Source organism: Myripristis murdjan, chromosome 3, assembly GCF_902150065.1.
Source record: "Myripristis murdjan chromosome 3, fMyrMur1.1, whole genome shotgun sequence".
NCBI lineage: Eukaryota > Metazoa > Chordata > Actinopteri > Holocentriformes > Holocentridae > Myripristis > Myripristis murdjan.
In genome coordinates, this window is record NC_043982.1 from 19,435,282 (window position 1) to 19,450,889 (window position 15,608).

At 39.7% G+C, this 15,608-nt stretch overlaps 1 protein-coding gene across 1 annotated transcript in view; it reads left to right on the top strand.

Annotated features, from left to right (window-relative positions):
* Positions 1 to 5,159: 5,159 nt before the first annotated feature.
* The window catches only part of chst8 (carbohydrate (N-acetylgalactosamine 4-0) sulfotransferase 8), a 154,362-nt gene continuing 143,913 nt past the window's right edge, over positions 5,160 to 15,608 (top strand). Inside the window, exon 1 of the mRNA XM_030046479.1 lies at positions 5,160 to 5,319. Within this exon, the coding sequence (XP_029902339.1) occupies positions 5,160 to 5,319 (160 nt within the window). The remainder of the gene's footprint in view (positions 5,320 to 15,608) is intronic.

Here is a 15,608-nt window from a genome sequence, read left to right on the forward strand (position 1 = left end):
TCGACTCTACTCGGTTTAAGAGCTTTTCCATTAGGTGGTAGTACCTGCTAGCAGGTCCCATTTTGGGACCTACTCAGCCGGGGTTCCAAGCGAGCTGAAAATGTGACGTAAACGCCGTGTAGGCAACTGATTGAACAGGGAGTGATGAGAGCGACTCCTGCACGAAAACAAAACCCGACATTTAAAAAAAAAAAAAAAAAACGGCAACAGCGGCCATGCGCATTGATCGTCAGTGAAGTTGTCAAAGTCGGAAAATGGCAAGCAAACCGCTACCGCGGTCAAATAAAGACGTGGAGACTTTTCTGAGCTTGGTGGCGACCCAAAGAATCCAGAGGGAGCTGGACGGTGCGCCGCCTTTCTATGACGACTCCACCCACAGCGAGGTGCTCCTCAATTGTAATGGAAAACCACTTAAACCGTGTCGAGGCGAGTAGAGTCGAGCCGAGTAGATACTAATGGAAAAGGGCCACACATGTCATTTTTGTCCACTCAGATGTGTAATTACCTATGGACACAAAGTACTCTCTGTCCTTTAAGTAGGATTCAAACCAGTTTAGCACTGTGCCAGAAAGCCCCAACCACTTTTCCAGTCTGTCTATTAATATGTTGTGGTCAACCGTGTCAAATGCAGCACTGAGATCTAGTAATACTAGTACTGTAATTTTGCCACTGTCAGTGTTTAAGTGTATATCATATCAATACTTTAACAAGAGCGGTCTCAGTGCTGTGGTTTGATCGAAATCCTGATTGGAAGACATCAAAACAGTTGTTTAGTGCCACAAAGTTGTTCAGCTGTTGAAAAACAGCTTTTTCAATGATCTTGCTTAAAAACGGGAGGTTTGATATGGGCCTATAGTTGCTCATTAGTGAAGTGTCTAGAGTGTTCTTTTTTAGGAGTGGCTTGATAACTGCAGTTTTCAGGGCCTGTGGGAAGACACCTGAGAGAAGAGATGTGTTGACAATCTGTAGAAGATCTGGGGCCATGCAATTTGAAACCGTCTTGAAAAAGCCTGTAGGCAGAATAGGAGGATTTCAGATGTTGTATAATGTCCTCCAGGTTTTTATGGTTGATCGGATGGAATTGTGTCATACTACTCAAATTGATTTTAAGTGGACACAGGGACAACGCATATCCTGCACCTGATATAGAGGCATTGACTGTTTGTCTTATTTTCTGAATTTTGTTATTAAGGAGGCAAATTCATTGCAGGCCTTGGTGGATAGAAGTTCAGGGGCTACTGACACTGGAGGGTTTGTTAGCCTGTCGACAGTAGCAAATAAGGCACGTGCATTATTATTATTTTTTTGATCACCTGTCAGTCAAACAATGTGTCCAGTACGGTGATGTCTTTTTTCCAGTCATGGTGTCTGGTGTTGCTCTTGTTAACTACACAGTTCTTCCATATAAATATTCCACACTGGGTTTCCCTTATCCGGTAATCACCGGACTATGACTGGTAGCCTAAAATCTGCCAAAGTCCGGTAATTTTTAAATGCCCGGTGAAAATATTCCCTCTAAGCACAATTTGAATTTTATTAAAACAGTCAATTTTCACGTAATTTTATTTATTTTATTTTTTAAAAAATAGCCTGCGTGATCCCTGTCTCCAGTGTACCAGAGAGAGAGAGAGGTTTTTCTCTGCAGAACCGGATCGAAACAGCGCAGCGAAGTCGCCTGGGGGAGAACAAGGTCACAAGACTGATGCGTATTGCAAGTTGCAGAGAGACACTTGAGCCTTTCGATTTTAATTCAGCTGTTCAAACCAAAGCTGTCAGCATCTATTTGATTTCAAGCTGGCAGCACGCCGCTTTATTAAAATGGTATGAGCCATTTTTTTTTGTTTGCAAATTGTAGTTGCAATTGTTTGCAATTGTATGCAATGTTCACGTTAAAAGAGCACAGGCTTGTGCAATATTTATTTATTTATTTATTTAGACATTACGCACGTGAGTCAATTGACGGCACTCATTTTATTTGATATAGCCTACTTTTCAATAAGAAAATAAGATTACGCTATAAATTGACATGCCTTGATATCATTCTTATGTAGCCTGCATATAATTTTAAGCTCAATAAATTCAGATAATATTTGACCGAAATTTCAAACATTTGTCCGGTAAATTGAAAACCTGCCGGTCATGTTGTTTTTTTTTTTTTTTTTTTTTCTAGGGGAAACCCTGATTCCACACAAATCGAAAATGTAAAATGCATCAGTTCCTTGTCAGACACTGGCCGTTTAGAACAGCAAATGTAAAAGCTTTTATGAACCGGATTTTGTTTTAATCTCAAGTGTGTCGTTGCATCAGTAAGTGACGGGAGTCAAAAGTTGCAAAACAAACATGTATTTATATGAATATGGTGAGGATTATCCTTTGAGATAAAAACATTCATCAAAAATGGGGGCTTGACAGTTAAATTTATATTTGCTCGTAAAAATCAATAACTTAAACAGATGGTGACAGAGCTGGAAAAAGAGAGATGCGAGGCAGGTAGGTAATGGAAAGACAAGGGAATGAGGAAGACGAATGTAAGGATAGATGAATGGATGGATGGATGGACAGATTTGGTTTAAAGTGAATCGGCTGTGTCAAACCCACTCCACGCCTTCTCTCCTCCCTTGCGCCGGTAGGAGGAACGGCGCAGTAGTTGCGCCATGGCGCACGGCGTGCCAAAATTGCAAAATCCACTTGGCCACACCCAGTTGGCGCAGCGCAGCTGTGCTGCGCCTCCGCCTCGCCTCCGCCTCGCCTGGTCTGCGAAAATAGAGCCCTTAGAGTCAATTGTTTGGAAATTACCGGCCCGATAAAGGTGTGCATGATCAAGCTAAAACATTTCCCTTAATTTGTCTGCGTGACTTTGGTTAATGACAGCAAGTAAGAATTGTGCTGTTTTTTTTTTTTAAATGCAAACTATCTTAATTAGACTTTTAAAAGCAAATGTAAACTTACTGAGTGCCAGTAAAGGGCTGGAGCTGAACTTGTGACTGTAAATGTAAGCCTAAATAAAAACTGAGGTATGTATACAAGCTAGAACAATATTAACATTATTGAACTGAAGTGGTTTACAATAAGCCTAAGTGGCATTATAGTGTTGTAGTGCTTTTTATTATGGTACAATCATGAAGATATCATGCACACTGCTGATCCACACTAGACCATAGGTTTATCTGGCCCTGGTAATGTGCTTGTTCAGCACCATGGAGAGCGACACTTATTGCAGGTCCATGTATGAAAACAGGCACATGTTGAGTGTGTAGCTACATATTACATATTGCTAGTGAATGACACTCACAGGATATTGTTTATCTTCTTTCATAGTGTCTGCAACTCCTTTCCATCTTTACTTTCCTGTTTCCCTTATGTATTCAATATTAGCCTGTTTTATAAGGGATCATCCAATGGCCATTAGTGGGAATGCAGCTAAAACACACACACACACACATATTCAAATGAAGAGACAGATGGGGAGAAAATCATATAGGCTGCTGTATATAATTATTACCTACACACAACTCAAGCTTTTTTCTCCATTCATGCCAATCTAAGGGTTGGATCTTATTGTGGTCTTATTGTATTGGGAATAGCTTTTATTCAAAAACCTATACCTGGTTACAGAGATTAGCACTGGTTGACTGAGTCAAAACAAACCCAGTTCCACTCCCTATATAGTATCTTAAGCTAAATATAATGGATTTGTCTTCACACTAAAACTTAACTTTTTAACATAAAACCTAACACTATAACCTCATGCTTGATATTGTTTCCTGTTGTTGGGTTGTTGGATAATGTTTTTATATTTAATGAAGTGCATGACAGTTCAACTGGAAGGGAACCATGACCTATAATTTTAGCAGTGCCAGTGTGATTATTTGGTGCCATCCATGTTCAAATAGCCTTGTTTGATCTGTCTGTACTAGGGCTGCACGATTATGGCCAAAATGATAATCACGATTATTTTGATCAATATTGTACACACGATTATTCATCACGATTATTCATCATGTTAGGGAAAGCATCTGTATTTTTATTGCACTACTTTTAAACAAACAATATGTGAACAGTCATCAGTGCAAAATGAAACTTTAAATAAGTTTCATTTTCATTTTCATTCATTGCTTAATAATAATAATAATAATAATAAAAATACCCAAGAATTTAAAATTTACCAAGGGCTAACTGAAAAAATATGCTATTACAGAGTGCAAACACAAAGTACAACTCAGTGGAAACAATTGCAGCTTATACAGAAAAGGCACTGACATTAGGCTTGGGCCTACAGATTTTTGTCAAGAAACACCAGCCTGTCAACATTTTCTGGCTTGAGAGACGAGCGAAGGCAGGTCACTACATTCCCCCCAGTGCTAAAGACGGATTATTTGACTAGTGTGATCGCTCCGTTCCGTGCTTGAATACAGTACACCTGCACGGTACGGGCGTCCATGCACGAACACATGTCACACACGCAGTGCGCAAACGTGGATACAACGTAAATCATGCAAATTTCCTCCTGCCTCTGCAACATCGTTTAATGCGCGCAGCAATTATCGGCGAATGGCCGCATTGCGCAATCAATAATCAACCATGCTGTCTGTGTCGCTGTCCATTGTGCTGCTGCAACCGCGTATAAACAAAAGTTGATTTATGATGAAAGGTATATATGGCAGACTGTGTGCGCCGCGCACCTGTCAGATCCGGCAGACCTGACTGGGTCACCCACTGACATGACTCGCTCTCATCAGTCCACCGAGTAACTTGAGGCTTATTGAAGCCTTCGCCATGCGTTCGACCCTTGGTGGTTGGCTGACTACTGGCTGAGAAAGTGCTTGATTAGATATGCAGCAGAGCCCGCATTTTAAATGTAAATATCGCCTACGATCAGGCTAATTTAATCATGGCAGCCAAAATCGTGATCACGATTAAAAATCGATTAATTGTGCAGCCCTAGTATCTACCAGAGTTTGACTAAACTGCCCCAAACAAACTTGGTGTGAACACGAGTCTCTTCCTGCTGTGATGTTTAAGGTCTGCGCTCTCTTCCTGTCTTTCTCTTTCACTTTCTCCCCCTCTTTCTCTCCTCTCCTCTCCTCACCTCTCCCTTTCTCTCCCTCTCTTTGATTTTCTGCAGAAGTTCTTAAATTAGTGTCTGACTGTGCTGCGTCATGCTGTGGATGGAGTGGAAGAAGGTTGTGGACTCCCTGCGTGGGCGGAGGAGGATGCTGCCCTGTTCCTTCTGGTTCCTCCTGCTGTTCGCCGCTGGAGGCCTGGTTCTCTTCATCCACCTGCAGGACCTGTCTGAGATGGTCCAGCAACAGGGCCCAGGTGAGTGCCCCACTTGTCCTGAGACAACATACTATAGACAAATATGGGTTTTCAAAGGCTTTTTTGTATTGAAATGGCAAATAGCACATATGGTACAGATTTGCACTATTATTCAATAATTATAAATTTAGCCATTTTAATGTCCCAAAATTGTAAGTGGTGTTTCCCTCTGAACTTTATTCTTGTGAGGATGGAGAAGCCTCTGGCCCAGCATTTAAACCAGACACTAAGACTTTAAAGTTAGAGCTCATGATCTTTAAGACTAGTAGCTCTAGCAGGAACACCCTGAAAGGAAGCCCATTTGAAGCAAATTATGATTAAAATGTAAAAATATATTCAACAAATTGTGGTCATAAAAGTAGATAATTGAAATTTCTGATATTGGTTTTAGTATTTATGTGTATGTATTGTTGAATATATTATCAATAAATAGATTATATGTATAGTCTTGATGTCAGTATTTGGTTTCTTTAAAGATATGATTGGAAAGGTAAACAAAAGTTATTTCACTTGACTTCATTTCACCTGTGTTATTATTATCAATTCATTTTGATTTAATAAAAGTGTCAACTGTTCTGGGAATAAAAATCTTATTTTGGAGAAATGTGTCAAATCACTTGAGAAAATTTGTAAAAGAAAATGCTGGTTGTACAGTCTGATTTAGGCAGCTGTGATCAGGGTGCAGCCTCCATCATATTGCTAGTGAATGACACTCACAGGAAAATATCTGATATTTGACAAAAGCTCAACATCGACCCTTTGGAAAACACCATATTGGTCTAACTCTAATGGATACACACACACACACACACACACACACACACACACACACACACACACACACACACACACACACACACACTCACACACAAACACACATGTTGTATTGACTTACATTCATTCTTTACAGCCTCTCTTAGCCACAACCAGCTTATACCAACCTTAATCTAATCCTAACTCTAACACCTAACCCTAATCTTAAACCAGAATTAGCATTTTCTCCTTGGTGAGGGCCACCCAAAATGTCCTCATAAGCCCAAATGTCCTCACAAGAACAGTGGGTTCTCAATAGTTGGTCCTCACAAGTATAGCAAAATAAACCCCCCACAAATAAGCCTGCAAACACACAAGCACATCCATGCACACAGACATAAACACATGTGCATACATGCAGTACAGGTGCTCTAACACATGCAGACATTGTAAGGCAGGCACATGCACACCTAGGTCTGCATACACACAAGCACACAGATTCACAAACACAAGCTGACAAGCAAGAACACAAATGAATGTATTTGCACACACACACACGTATACCCAGACTCAAGGAAGCCAGATGAGTCATGCCTTCCAACTATACAACCAGATGTCCTTCTACTTGGCACACAGTTTTAAAGAGATTGGAGTTTGAGTCCCGGTGATGGACTTGTGTCCTAAGCTTGTAAAGCTAAGCTGCTTAACATCCCAGAAACAAGAGATCAGCCCCTCACTGATCAGCCTCCTTGGCACCTACAAAGCTTCTCACCTAAATGAAGATTGCAGCTACACTTTGCTGCTGTGGTGGAGACAATCTCCTGCTGTGAGTTAAGTTCAAAGATTTTTGTGATTTTCATTCTATTTGGTCTTAAGTTTTACATGTTCATTAAAAGTTGAACAAGTTTAATGATGCTTGGGACCCTTGAATTCTATTTGAAATTCATGATAAGGTTGTATTTTACATTCCTGTGACGATGCCTTTTTCCAAAATATAAAGTCCTAACCTGACAGCAGTAGCATTTATAGTTTATACACATAGCAAAAGGATATGTTCCTCTTCTATGGATAAATGTCAAAAACTTACCAATCCAATGGCATATACCAAGTATGATGTAATGTTGATTACAAAAGTCCTCCTCAAGTTGAGGTGTGATAAGAGCTGTGTGTTGAAGCAGTAATAATAACATTAACAATAATCATCCTGAATGATATCTTAATTTTTGCCATGGAACTAAGCATAGGCTACTTGCCATATATAAGCCATGGTTAGCTTTCATGGTGACTAGCAGCTGTAGCTGTCAAACAGTCCTGCTTTTTTCCTGCTTTGGCCTTGGCTCTCAGCATGACAATTGAGAGAGAACTGTTATATGACTTTGAGTACGTTCAAAACTGTTCCTCACAAAACTCAGTACACGCAAATCTCTTACCTATATCAGAAATTTTACAGCCTTCAACTGATTTTGACTACATGTCACACCAAGAGGCAGAAGTTACTCATCAAGACTGGTGGTGAGACTGAGGCTGTGACATGCACATTCATGTTGGTATTTTAAAGATAAGCCAGTATATTCACTCTGTGATGAATCTTCCAGGTATGTTTTGTTGTGTTGCTGATTTCTTGAGAGTGGTTCTCAAGTCTCTTGCTAGCTTGCGCAGATGCTATCTAGGTCATTTGCTGATGCTGGTTCTGCCTGCCATGACAATAATGATCATATGTGAACAGCAGGAGCGACTTGACATGCAAAAATTGACCAAACGTGTTATACCTGAACAAGGTGTAAGGGTGCAATCACACCTACAATTAACTTTACCAGGCCCATAATATAGTGGAAAATGTTATGTTGCTGCGTTGCTTTATTTTTGATGTGATTAGGTTCATGTAAATGCAGTTCCAGTTCCTATAACTTCAGTTAAACATCATGGACTCGTCTGTGCTCTTGTTCATTGGGTGGCATTTCACCTCATCTTGACTCCATGTTGGCTCTTGCATCATTTTTACACCAGGCTTTCCAAGCATGAGTAACTGCTATCTATCAGATGTCACCATCTGTCTCTTTATACCCATAAAACTGAACATTTTAGGTTCCTGTAACTGGCTGGTCTTCATTGATAACAAGCCTGTTCTCTTGGAAGAGGGGTGAAACATACATTTCCAGGCACTTCACTGTGGTTATTTGGTGCCACAAGCGTTTAAATGACATTGTTCTCACCTTGTCAAATAAAACAAAGTACAGGTGTAAATGCTCCTGAAATTAACCGATGTGCTTTTGCTGCTTAAAGAGGACACTGGTGGTGAACATCGTTCTGGCAGACTCTCTGGGGCCAAAACCCTCAGCAGCAGAGCCAGGGAGGCCACAATCCACTGCAAGGTGGCTCTGGCATGTGTCATTGGCACTGACAGTTATTATCAGTATAGAGCAGCGTGAGGCTCTTTAGCAGTAAGAGCCACTTACACAGTGGATTTTTTTCCAGCCCTCTAATATTCTATTGATTCTCAGATGCTCTCACAGATGTGACACTGAGACGTGGTGTCATGACTTGAACAGGCATGTACACACAAATAGATAACATAATGCATGATCCCAACCATTAACGTAATGCAGAGACTATAATGCCCACCCAAGCAAGAATACACCAAGTTACGGTGGAGACACATGGGTTCAATAAATTTGCAAAGCAGTAATATTGGCATAATTTCTTTCATTTGGGTGCAGTGTAAATATCACTTCTGCATGGCTATGGCTTAGTGTTTAAAAGATAAGTGCACCACATCTTAATTTTGTACAAATTTGAACATTTATGGATTACTCCACATTGATAATCTCCTTTACAATATACGCTTGTGTAACCACCTGGCTTGGCACCATGGCACCATGAATGGTGAATGCAGTAACTGATTAAAGGTTATATAAGATTAAAGTAATTGAGCCAATGTCCAAAAAAATAAAGCACAGCAGGTCAGTGTCAATGATGACAGTGCATGTACTTAATTTATTTTTCTTCTTTTTTTTATGGCACTTGTCTTATGTTAGGCTCGTCCCTTTCTGCTTGGCAAACATGTTGTATTTGCCCTTGAAAGTGGTTTTATCGCACTTGACATTTAACAGGCTTGATTTTTGTAATAAATTTTTGTGGGATTTTTTGTGTTTTTGTGCACTTATCCTGTGTTACTGGAAAATGTCGGGCCACTTACTTTAAACACCGGTCAAAAGGGATTTTCTGCCCTTGCCACTGATGGAGTGTGGGTCTTGGCCATTTTGACAGGCGGTTACTCGGGCAGACATTGCAAAGGAGAAACCTATGTGGGGGTTGATGGGGCAAAAACTTTCAAAAACTTTTCAGCTACTACTTTTCAGCACAGCCATTGATTATCTCTTTAACACAGTCAAACAAAACACATGTAGAGGCTCCAAAAACACATGCACTCAGAAAGTACCAGTAAATTCAAATATAAGGAACATCACTCGCTGACATGCTTGACAATCCCTTCAACATCTATTTTTACTTTCACCAGTGGAAATGTATGAAACTTGGTGGAAAGGTTGATCACAGGCCAAAGAAGAACTGATTAGCTTTTGACACTGATTGGACACAGTGGGGCATGGCAGTGGGCATGGTTTCACATAAAAATGCATGTAACTTTTGAACAGATTCATGTAACATCAATGCAGCTTTGTAGAGATGTTGGTCACATGGGAGAAGTAGCCTACAGATGAGCTTTACATACTGAGGGATGTGCGGTGGTGGCTGTGATTACAACTTTTGGTGACATAAAATTTAACCATGAAAAGTGGAACCATGGAAAATGTAGTCATTAATTAATTAACGTAGTCACATGCTGTTGTAAATTCAGGTTAACATGCAACCAAAATTGAGCCCATGATGTGACCTTTCCTTCCCAACATGTACTCATATGATGAAATCTTAATGATTTCATCAAGCCATTCCTTTGCAGTGGGACACTTACAGTTTATCCAGGGTTGCAGTATAGGTCTTGCAGCTGTGTAAAATATTGAATTTGTTATTTGTCTTGTCAGATACCATAGTTTTGTCACCAAGAATGCAAAATTGTGGGTGTATAGGTAGAGTAGAACCCAACCAATTCCCAATATCTCCAAGATTTTATACCAGAATGGTTGAACCATGGAACACTTCCGGATCATGTGCAAATATGTACCCAGCTCGCTCTTAAACCTCCAGCATCATTTTTTATTAGTCATTCCCATTTTGTAAAGTCTACTTGGTGTCCTACTAGTACTACTCGTTGCTCTTGTTCAAAATTGTACCGAGTGTGAACTTGACCAGAATAAGCACTAAAATGATGAGTGACAGCTGCGTTTACCTCTGATTTGAATGGGGCCTAGGATTATGCTGAGCCCACTGCTGTATACACCCATTTGCACAGACACTCGTGTGCATAAACACAAGCTCCTAAATACAGTTGTAAATTATTTTGTATATACTGTACAGTGCAGTGTTAATTGGCACCTCAGTCCTCACTGTCAAGAATGTGACAATATCTGCATGCTTATTTCATAAGGGCACTATCTAGGCTGTGAACAGTAACCAGAGTGGCATTTCATCGAAGATTTCACTCCTTCAATTAGTAGCAATTTTCAAGGGACATACATATGTTTGTACGACACAATTTCTGCAACATAGGCACATTCTTTTATCTGGCTCTCTGTATCTCTTTATTTAAATACTGAAAAGTAGCAATGCTAGTTTTCTAAGTGATGCATGCGAGAGACTGCTGTGCACAAAACACAGTTGCTACACAGTCCTCCCAAACCCCACGCTAAAGCACAGTATCTTTGCCTTAAGCCATGGTGCTTCACTCTAACAGAAGCTCATATCTAATAGTGTTGAGTTTTAATACATTGGGTGTCAGCTTTTATCTGCCTCCCTCTCCTTCTGCTCCTCTTTATTTGGCTTGCAGTGCACTGGATAGCTTTGTATCCCATGGTTTAGATGACATGCACAATGGCAGCTCAGAAAACTGCGGTTAAACTGGCAACACTCCCCCTTGATCTGTACTGAGTAATTGTTTAAGGACAATTTCAGAAACGGCAACCCGTCCCTCAGGGGATTGAGACACCTTAAGAGCTAGCAGTTCAGATAAATTGCCTGCACAAATTTACACCCCTGAGCATTCTCTGATGCGAACAGCAATGGACCAACTCCTGCAGTGAGTGGAGGGTCTGGCTGTGTGTCACCTCACTAAGAGATGCATCCCTCAACTCAAACCCCACCGCTGAGCAATCTTGAAGAAGGAGTGAAATTGTTGCCATGGTGCAATTATGACAGGAGTGTGTGTGTGGGGGGGTGGGAGTGGGGGTGCTTAGGAGTTGGTGAGGGCCTGGATCTGTGTTTAAGTGTTAACAATAACAGGCTATTTGTTGAGTGCTTTTATCAAGTACCTGCAGTAACATGAATGAATCCACTTTAGCATTCCCTCAGTGGGAATCAAACCTCATATTCTGACAGTTTTGCAATTTGACACAGTTCTGAACTATTCTTCACTCTTTCAAAGCAGTTTACACAACCACTGAAATCTTCACAGTGCATGTGTCATTTAATAGTTTGATTTTCTACTTCAGTAGAAGTAAACAGGAGCAAGTAAACAACCTAATTTATTTGTTTGTTTGTTTGTTTTATTTTTTGTGTATAAGAAACCAAAACAAGAATTCAACTATCGTATTTTAAAAACAAATATTGAAGTTTGATTGTATGATTTTATGAAGTTTACAGTGCATTCAATAAGGGTTTCTTTCTAAGCAGCAGTTATGACATCACCAAAATGGATATGAAATATGAAAAAAATTTAACGTTTTAAAAATTTAGGAACAGTAACTTAGTAATGTAGCCTTGTGTAGCCCTACTTATAAATGATGTTAAAATCTCAAAATAGATTCAGCATTAGAGAGATTCGACTACTAAAACTAGGCTTATAATAAGTTATCTTTTGAGGCTATAGGCAGAAGGACTCAAATGTGAGCCCTGTTTTGCAGCAAGGCTCCAAATAAAATCTAAGTCTAAAGCATGAAATTATACCATGATACCAACTAAGCAGATGACTGATCAGGAAAGATGAAAAAGATGACACAAAGACACATTTTCTGAATACACAGGCCTAATTGTAGTGCCCTCTGAGTTGTAAACCAAAAAATAAATAAATAAATAAATAAAATCACAGCAGTTACCTCCAAGGGTCTGACAGACCACAAGGAGTTCATTTTATTATATGAAACCACTGATGCATAAAGCAGGCACGACAAACTTAATTGATTTATTGATGAGATGTTTGCTAGCTTTGACATGTTGGTCATTTTAATGCCTCACATTTTGTAGTCTATCATCAGTTAATAATTCAGTGCATTTGCTCTGTGCATTAGCTATCATAATATGCTTAATTGAAATATTGCTGTTGGTTAAGAATATATTTCTCTAAATATCTCTCTGCATGTGTTTGTTAAGCATATTAGCCTGTGCTGATTTGATAACAAAACACTGCCCTACTGTAACAATTTAATAATAATGTATTTGTTTTGTATTTAGCTAGTGAGTAAGCACACAGTGAAAGGAAACCTACCTAACAAAGTATTTATTTTTATGTTTTTTTTTTTTTTTGTTTTTTTTTCTGTGATTGAAGAGTGAATCAGCTTGAACATGACTGTGACAAAAAGAGAAGAGGTACAGTATGGGGAATGTCTGATCAAGCAGCTCAGTGTAGTTCTGGTGTCAATATGGGGATTTGATCTCATATTGCCGACATGACTGACCATGTGAAAAGCGCAAGTCATGGTTTGTGATATTTTTGTCACTTTACTAAGCCAAGTGAGCATGGACAGATCCTATTCAGAGGCTTATCTACGCTTTTATTGGCAAATTTGGAAAATAAAACGGGACATTTTTCATGCTAACTGTAAACATGTGTGGCTATGGACAACAAAGAACTGTCTGTATGCACCATGAAACACCATGAAGCACCACAAATTACCATGAAGCACCACAAATCACCATGAAACACCATGAATCACCATGAAGTCACCATGAGTCCACATCCTCTGTAGATGTCAAGGTCTGGCTGGTGGATGGCTCTTTCCATGGCCAAACTGTCTTCACTTAATACCACTGATTTGTTTTTTGATTCTCCTCAGAAATGTTACAGTAATTGCATTGCACTGGAGCTCTAACAAACTCCTTTTGCCATAAAATTTCCAATTAGTGCACCTGTGGCATGCACCTTTCACTGCGTATCATATTGTGTACCACTGACAAAATTCACAAAAATAAAGCCCTGTGAGTTACAGTACAATTAGCTTTGCAAAATTATAGACTTTAAACAGCTCCATGGCCCTCTGTTATTCCTGTGCATCATTTAGACAAAAAAAATAATCTATGTAATTTTGTACTTTTCATCACAAAAATAAAACTGTAATTAGTCTTGCAAATTATCTAGGGTTTCTATGGGTGTTTTAACTGTTTTCACAGCATGGACCTTAGACTGTGTGTGCTGTGTTGAAATAAGAGAGAAAACAGTCCTGCCCTGCAGAACCGGGGGAGAATGCAGTTATTATAAATGCACAGTTCAGATTTCCAACAATTCAAATTCCTCATTGTCAAAACATCTCATATCAAGTACAGGGCTTTTTCCTCTGAATCTGCATAAATTTATTGCATTATGATCTTAAACGCCATTATTTCCTCAAAAAAAAAAAAAATCTCTGAGGACTTTGACACCTTGTATCTTAACTATTCACTAGCTGGCATCTCTGATGTGTGGAGATATTGAAAAGCTTTCCTCCTCCAGGGAAGATGTCAATAATGTGTCAGAGGCATTCATACCTGACATACTTGACGTCTACCTGTGAGGAGCTACAAGCAGAGGAAAAGGAAGAGGTCTCAAAATGGCAGGCTTATTTCACAATACAGTATTGTGAAGCTGCACTGACTTTTCCTCTGCATGTTGTAATACATTTAATACATTAATACTACACAACAGCCCAGACACTTAATACTAATACTTAAACTACTATTACTACTACTACTACGACTAAGAATGATAATAATAACAATAACAGTAATAATAATAATAATAATAATAATAATGATAACAGCAAAAATCAGTATCATTCTGTTTTCCAAGTGTGTTATGAGCTCAGAAATTAGTCTCAGAAACATACTGTATCAACTATCCTGTATCAACAAGACCTCACATACAGCACGAGCTGAAGCAGAAGATATGACTGGCAGTGGACTCTACATATGATTATACAAACAGAAATTCATTCAGTCACTATGTGGATTCAGGCAGCACACCATAGAGTATGTCAGCTGCACAGGAGGTATAGTGTCCAATAATACACTGAACCAATGTTTTGTCAGGCGTTCATATGGACTGGTATGAGATGTGGGAGAAATGCAGAGAAAGCATGGCACATGCAGGAGAGATTAACAAAAAGGGGAGAATGGAAAATACATAGAAGCAGATGAGGTGAAATAATCATGTCAAGCAATATGATTAGATGCCTGTGATTAGAGTCCTACTGGTCCAGCTGTGATCACATTCAAATTTATTATCAGGTACCATAGCATAGAAATATGATAAAGTACTTTTTTTTACATTGCAGACAGTCTGAAGACTGTTTTAAATACAGTAAATAAAAAAGTAGAATACCCCCCCCCCCCCCCCCCCCCCAAAAAAAAAAAAAAAAAAAAAAAACAATAAATAAACACAACTGCAATACTTTGATCCCCTGCCATTTATCATCTGGCTGACACCACTCTCCCCTCCATCCCTTTACCTCTGTCCAAACAGAGGCTGCCAGGAACTGGGCGTATTGTTTCATGCCGGAAGGTAGAATTTGATCTCCCCGTCAGAGGTCCACTAATCCTTTAAGCCCTGTCCGTTTGCAAAGTCTAATTTAGCTGTCTCTTAATGTAATTAAATTGTCCCAATGACCCCCAGAGCAGTGGAACTGTGCAATATATCTATGCAAATCCACTACTGGATGTTTGTGGAAAAAAAGGAATGTTATTTTACCCTGCTTTTCCATCTTTCTGTCTGGGCCCACAAAGCTCCTTTAACAAAGCCTGTTTGTGTTGCGCTGGCACTATCCTCTCCATTCCTCCCAGAGCAGGGAGATCATTGGAAAGCAATACTTGGCAAAGCCAGCTCCATCACAGTGATTTTACACAACCTTAAGTGCAGTACGCTCTCCGAAAACAAGGCAGAGCCTGTCTCTTGGGCATCAGAATGACAACATACCTTGATTGGAATGCTGAAACAGTGCAAGCTGAGCTTTGCCATCCTGCTTAGTGTTCGAATCACATGGACGGGTATCCCAGCAACTATTATGGCAACTACTGTTCGACACTCAGATCTGCCTTCCCACTCTTCACCTCAGGGAGCAAAGGAGACCTTTCTGAGGGCCATCTGGGAAATTTTGTGAGAAAAAAAAAAATAGAAAACAGACCATTTTCCTGTATGGGTACCAGGTGCCTGCAACACTCTCCTCCCAGCTTCTTCC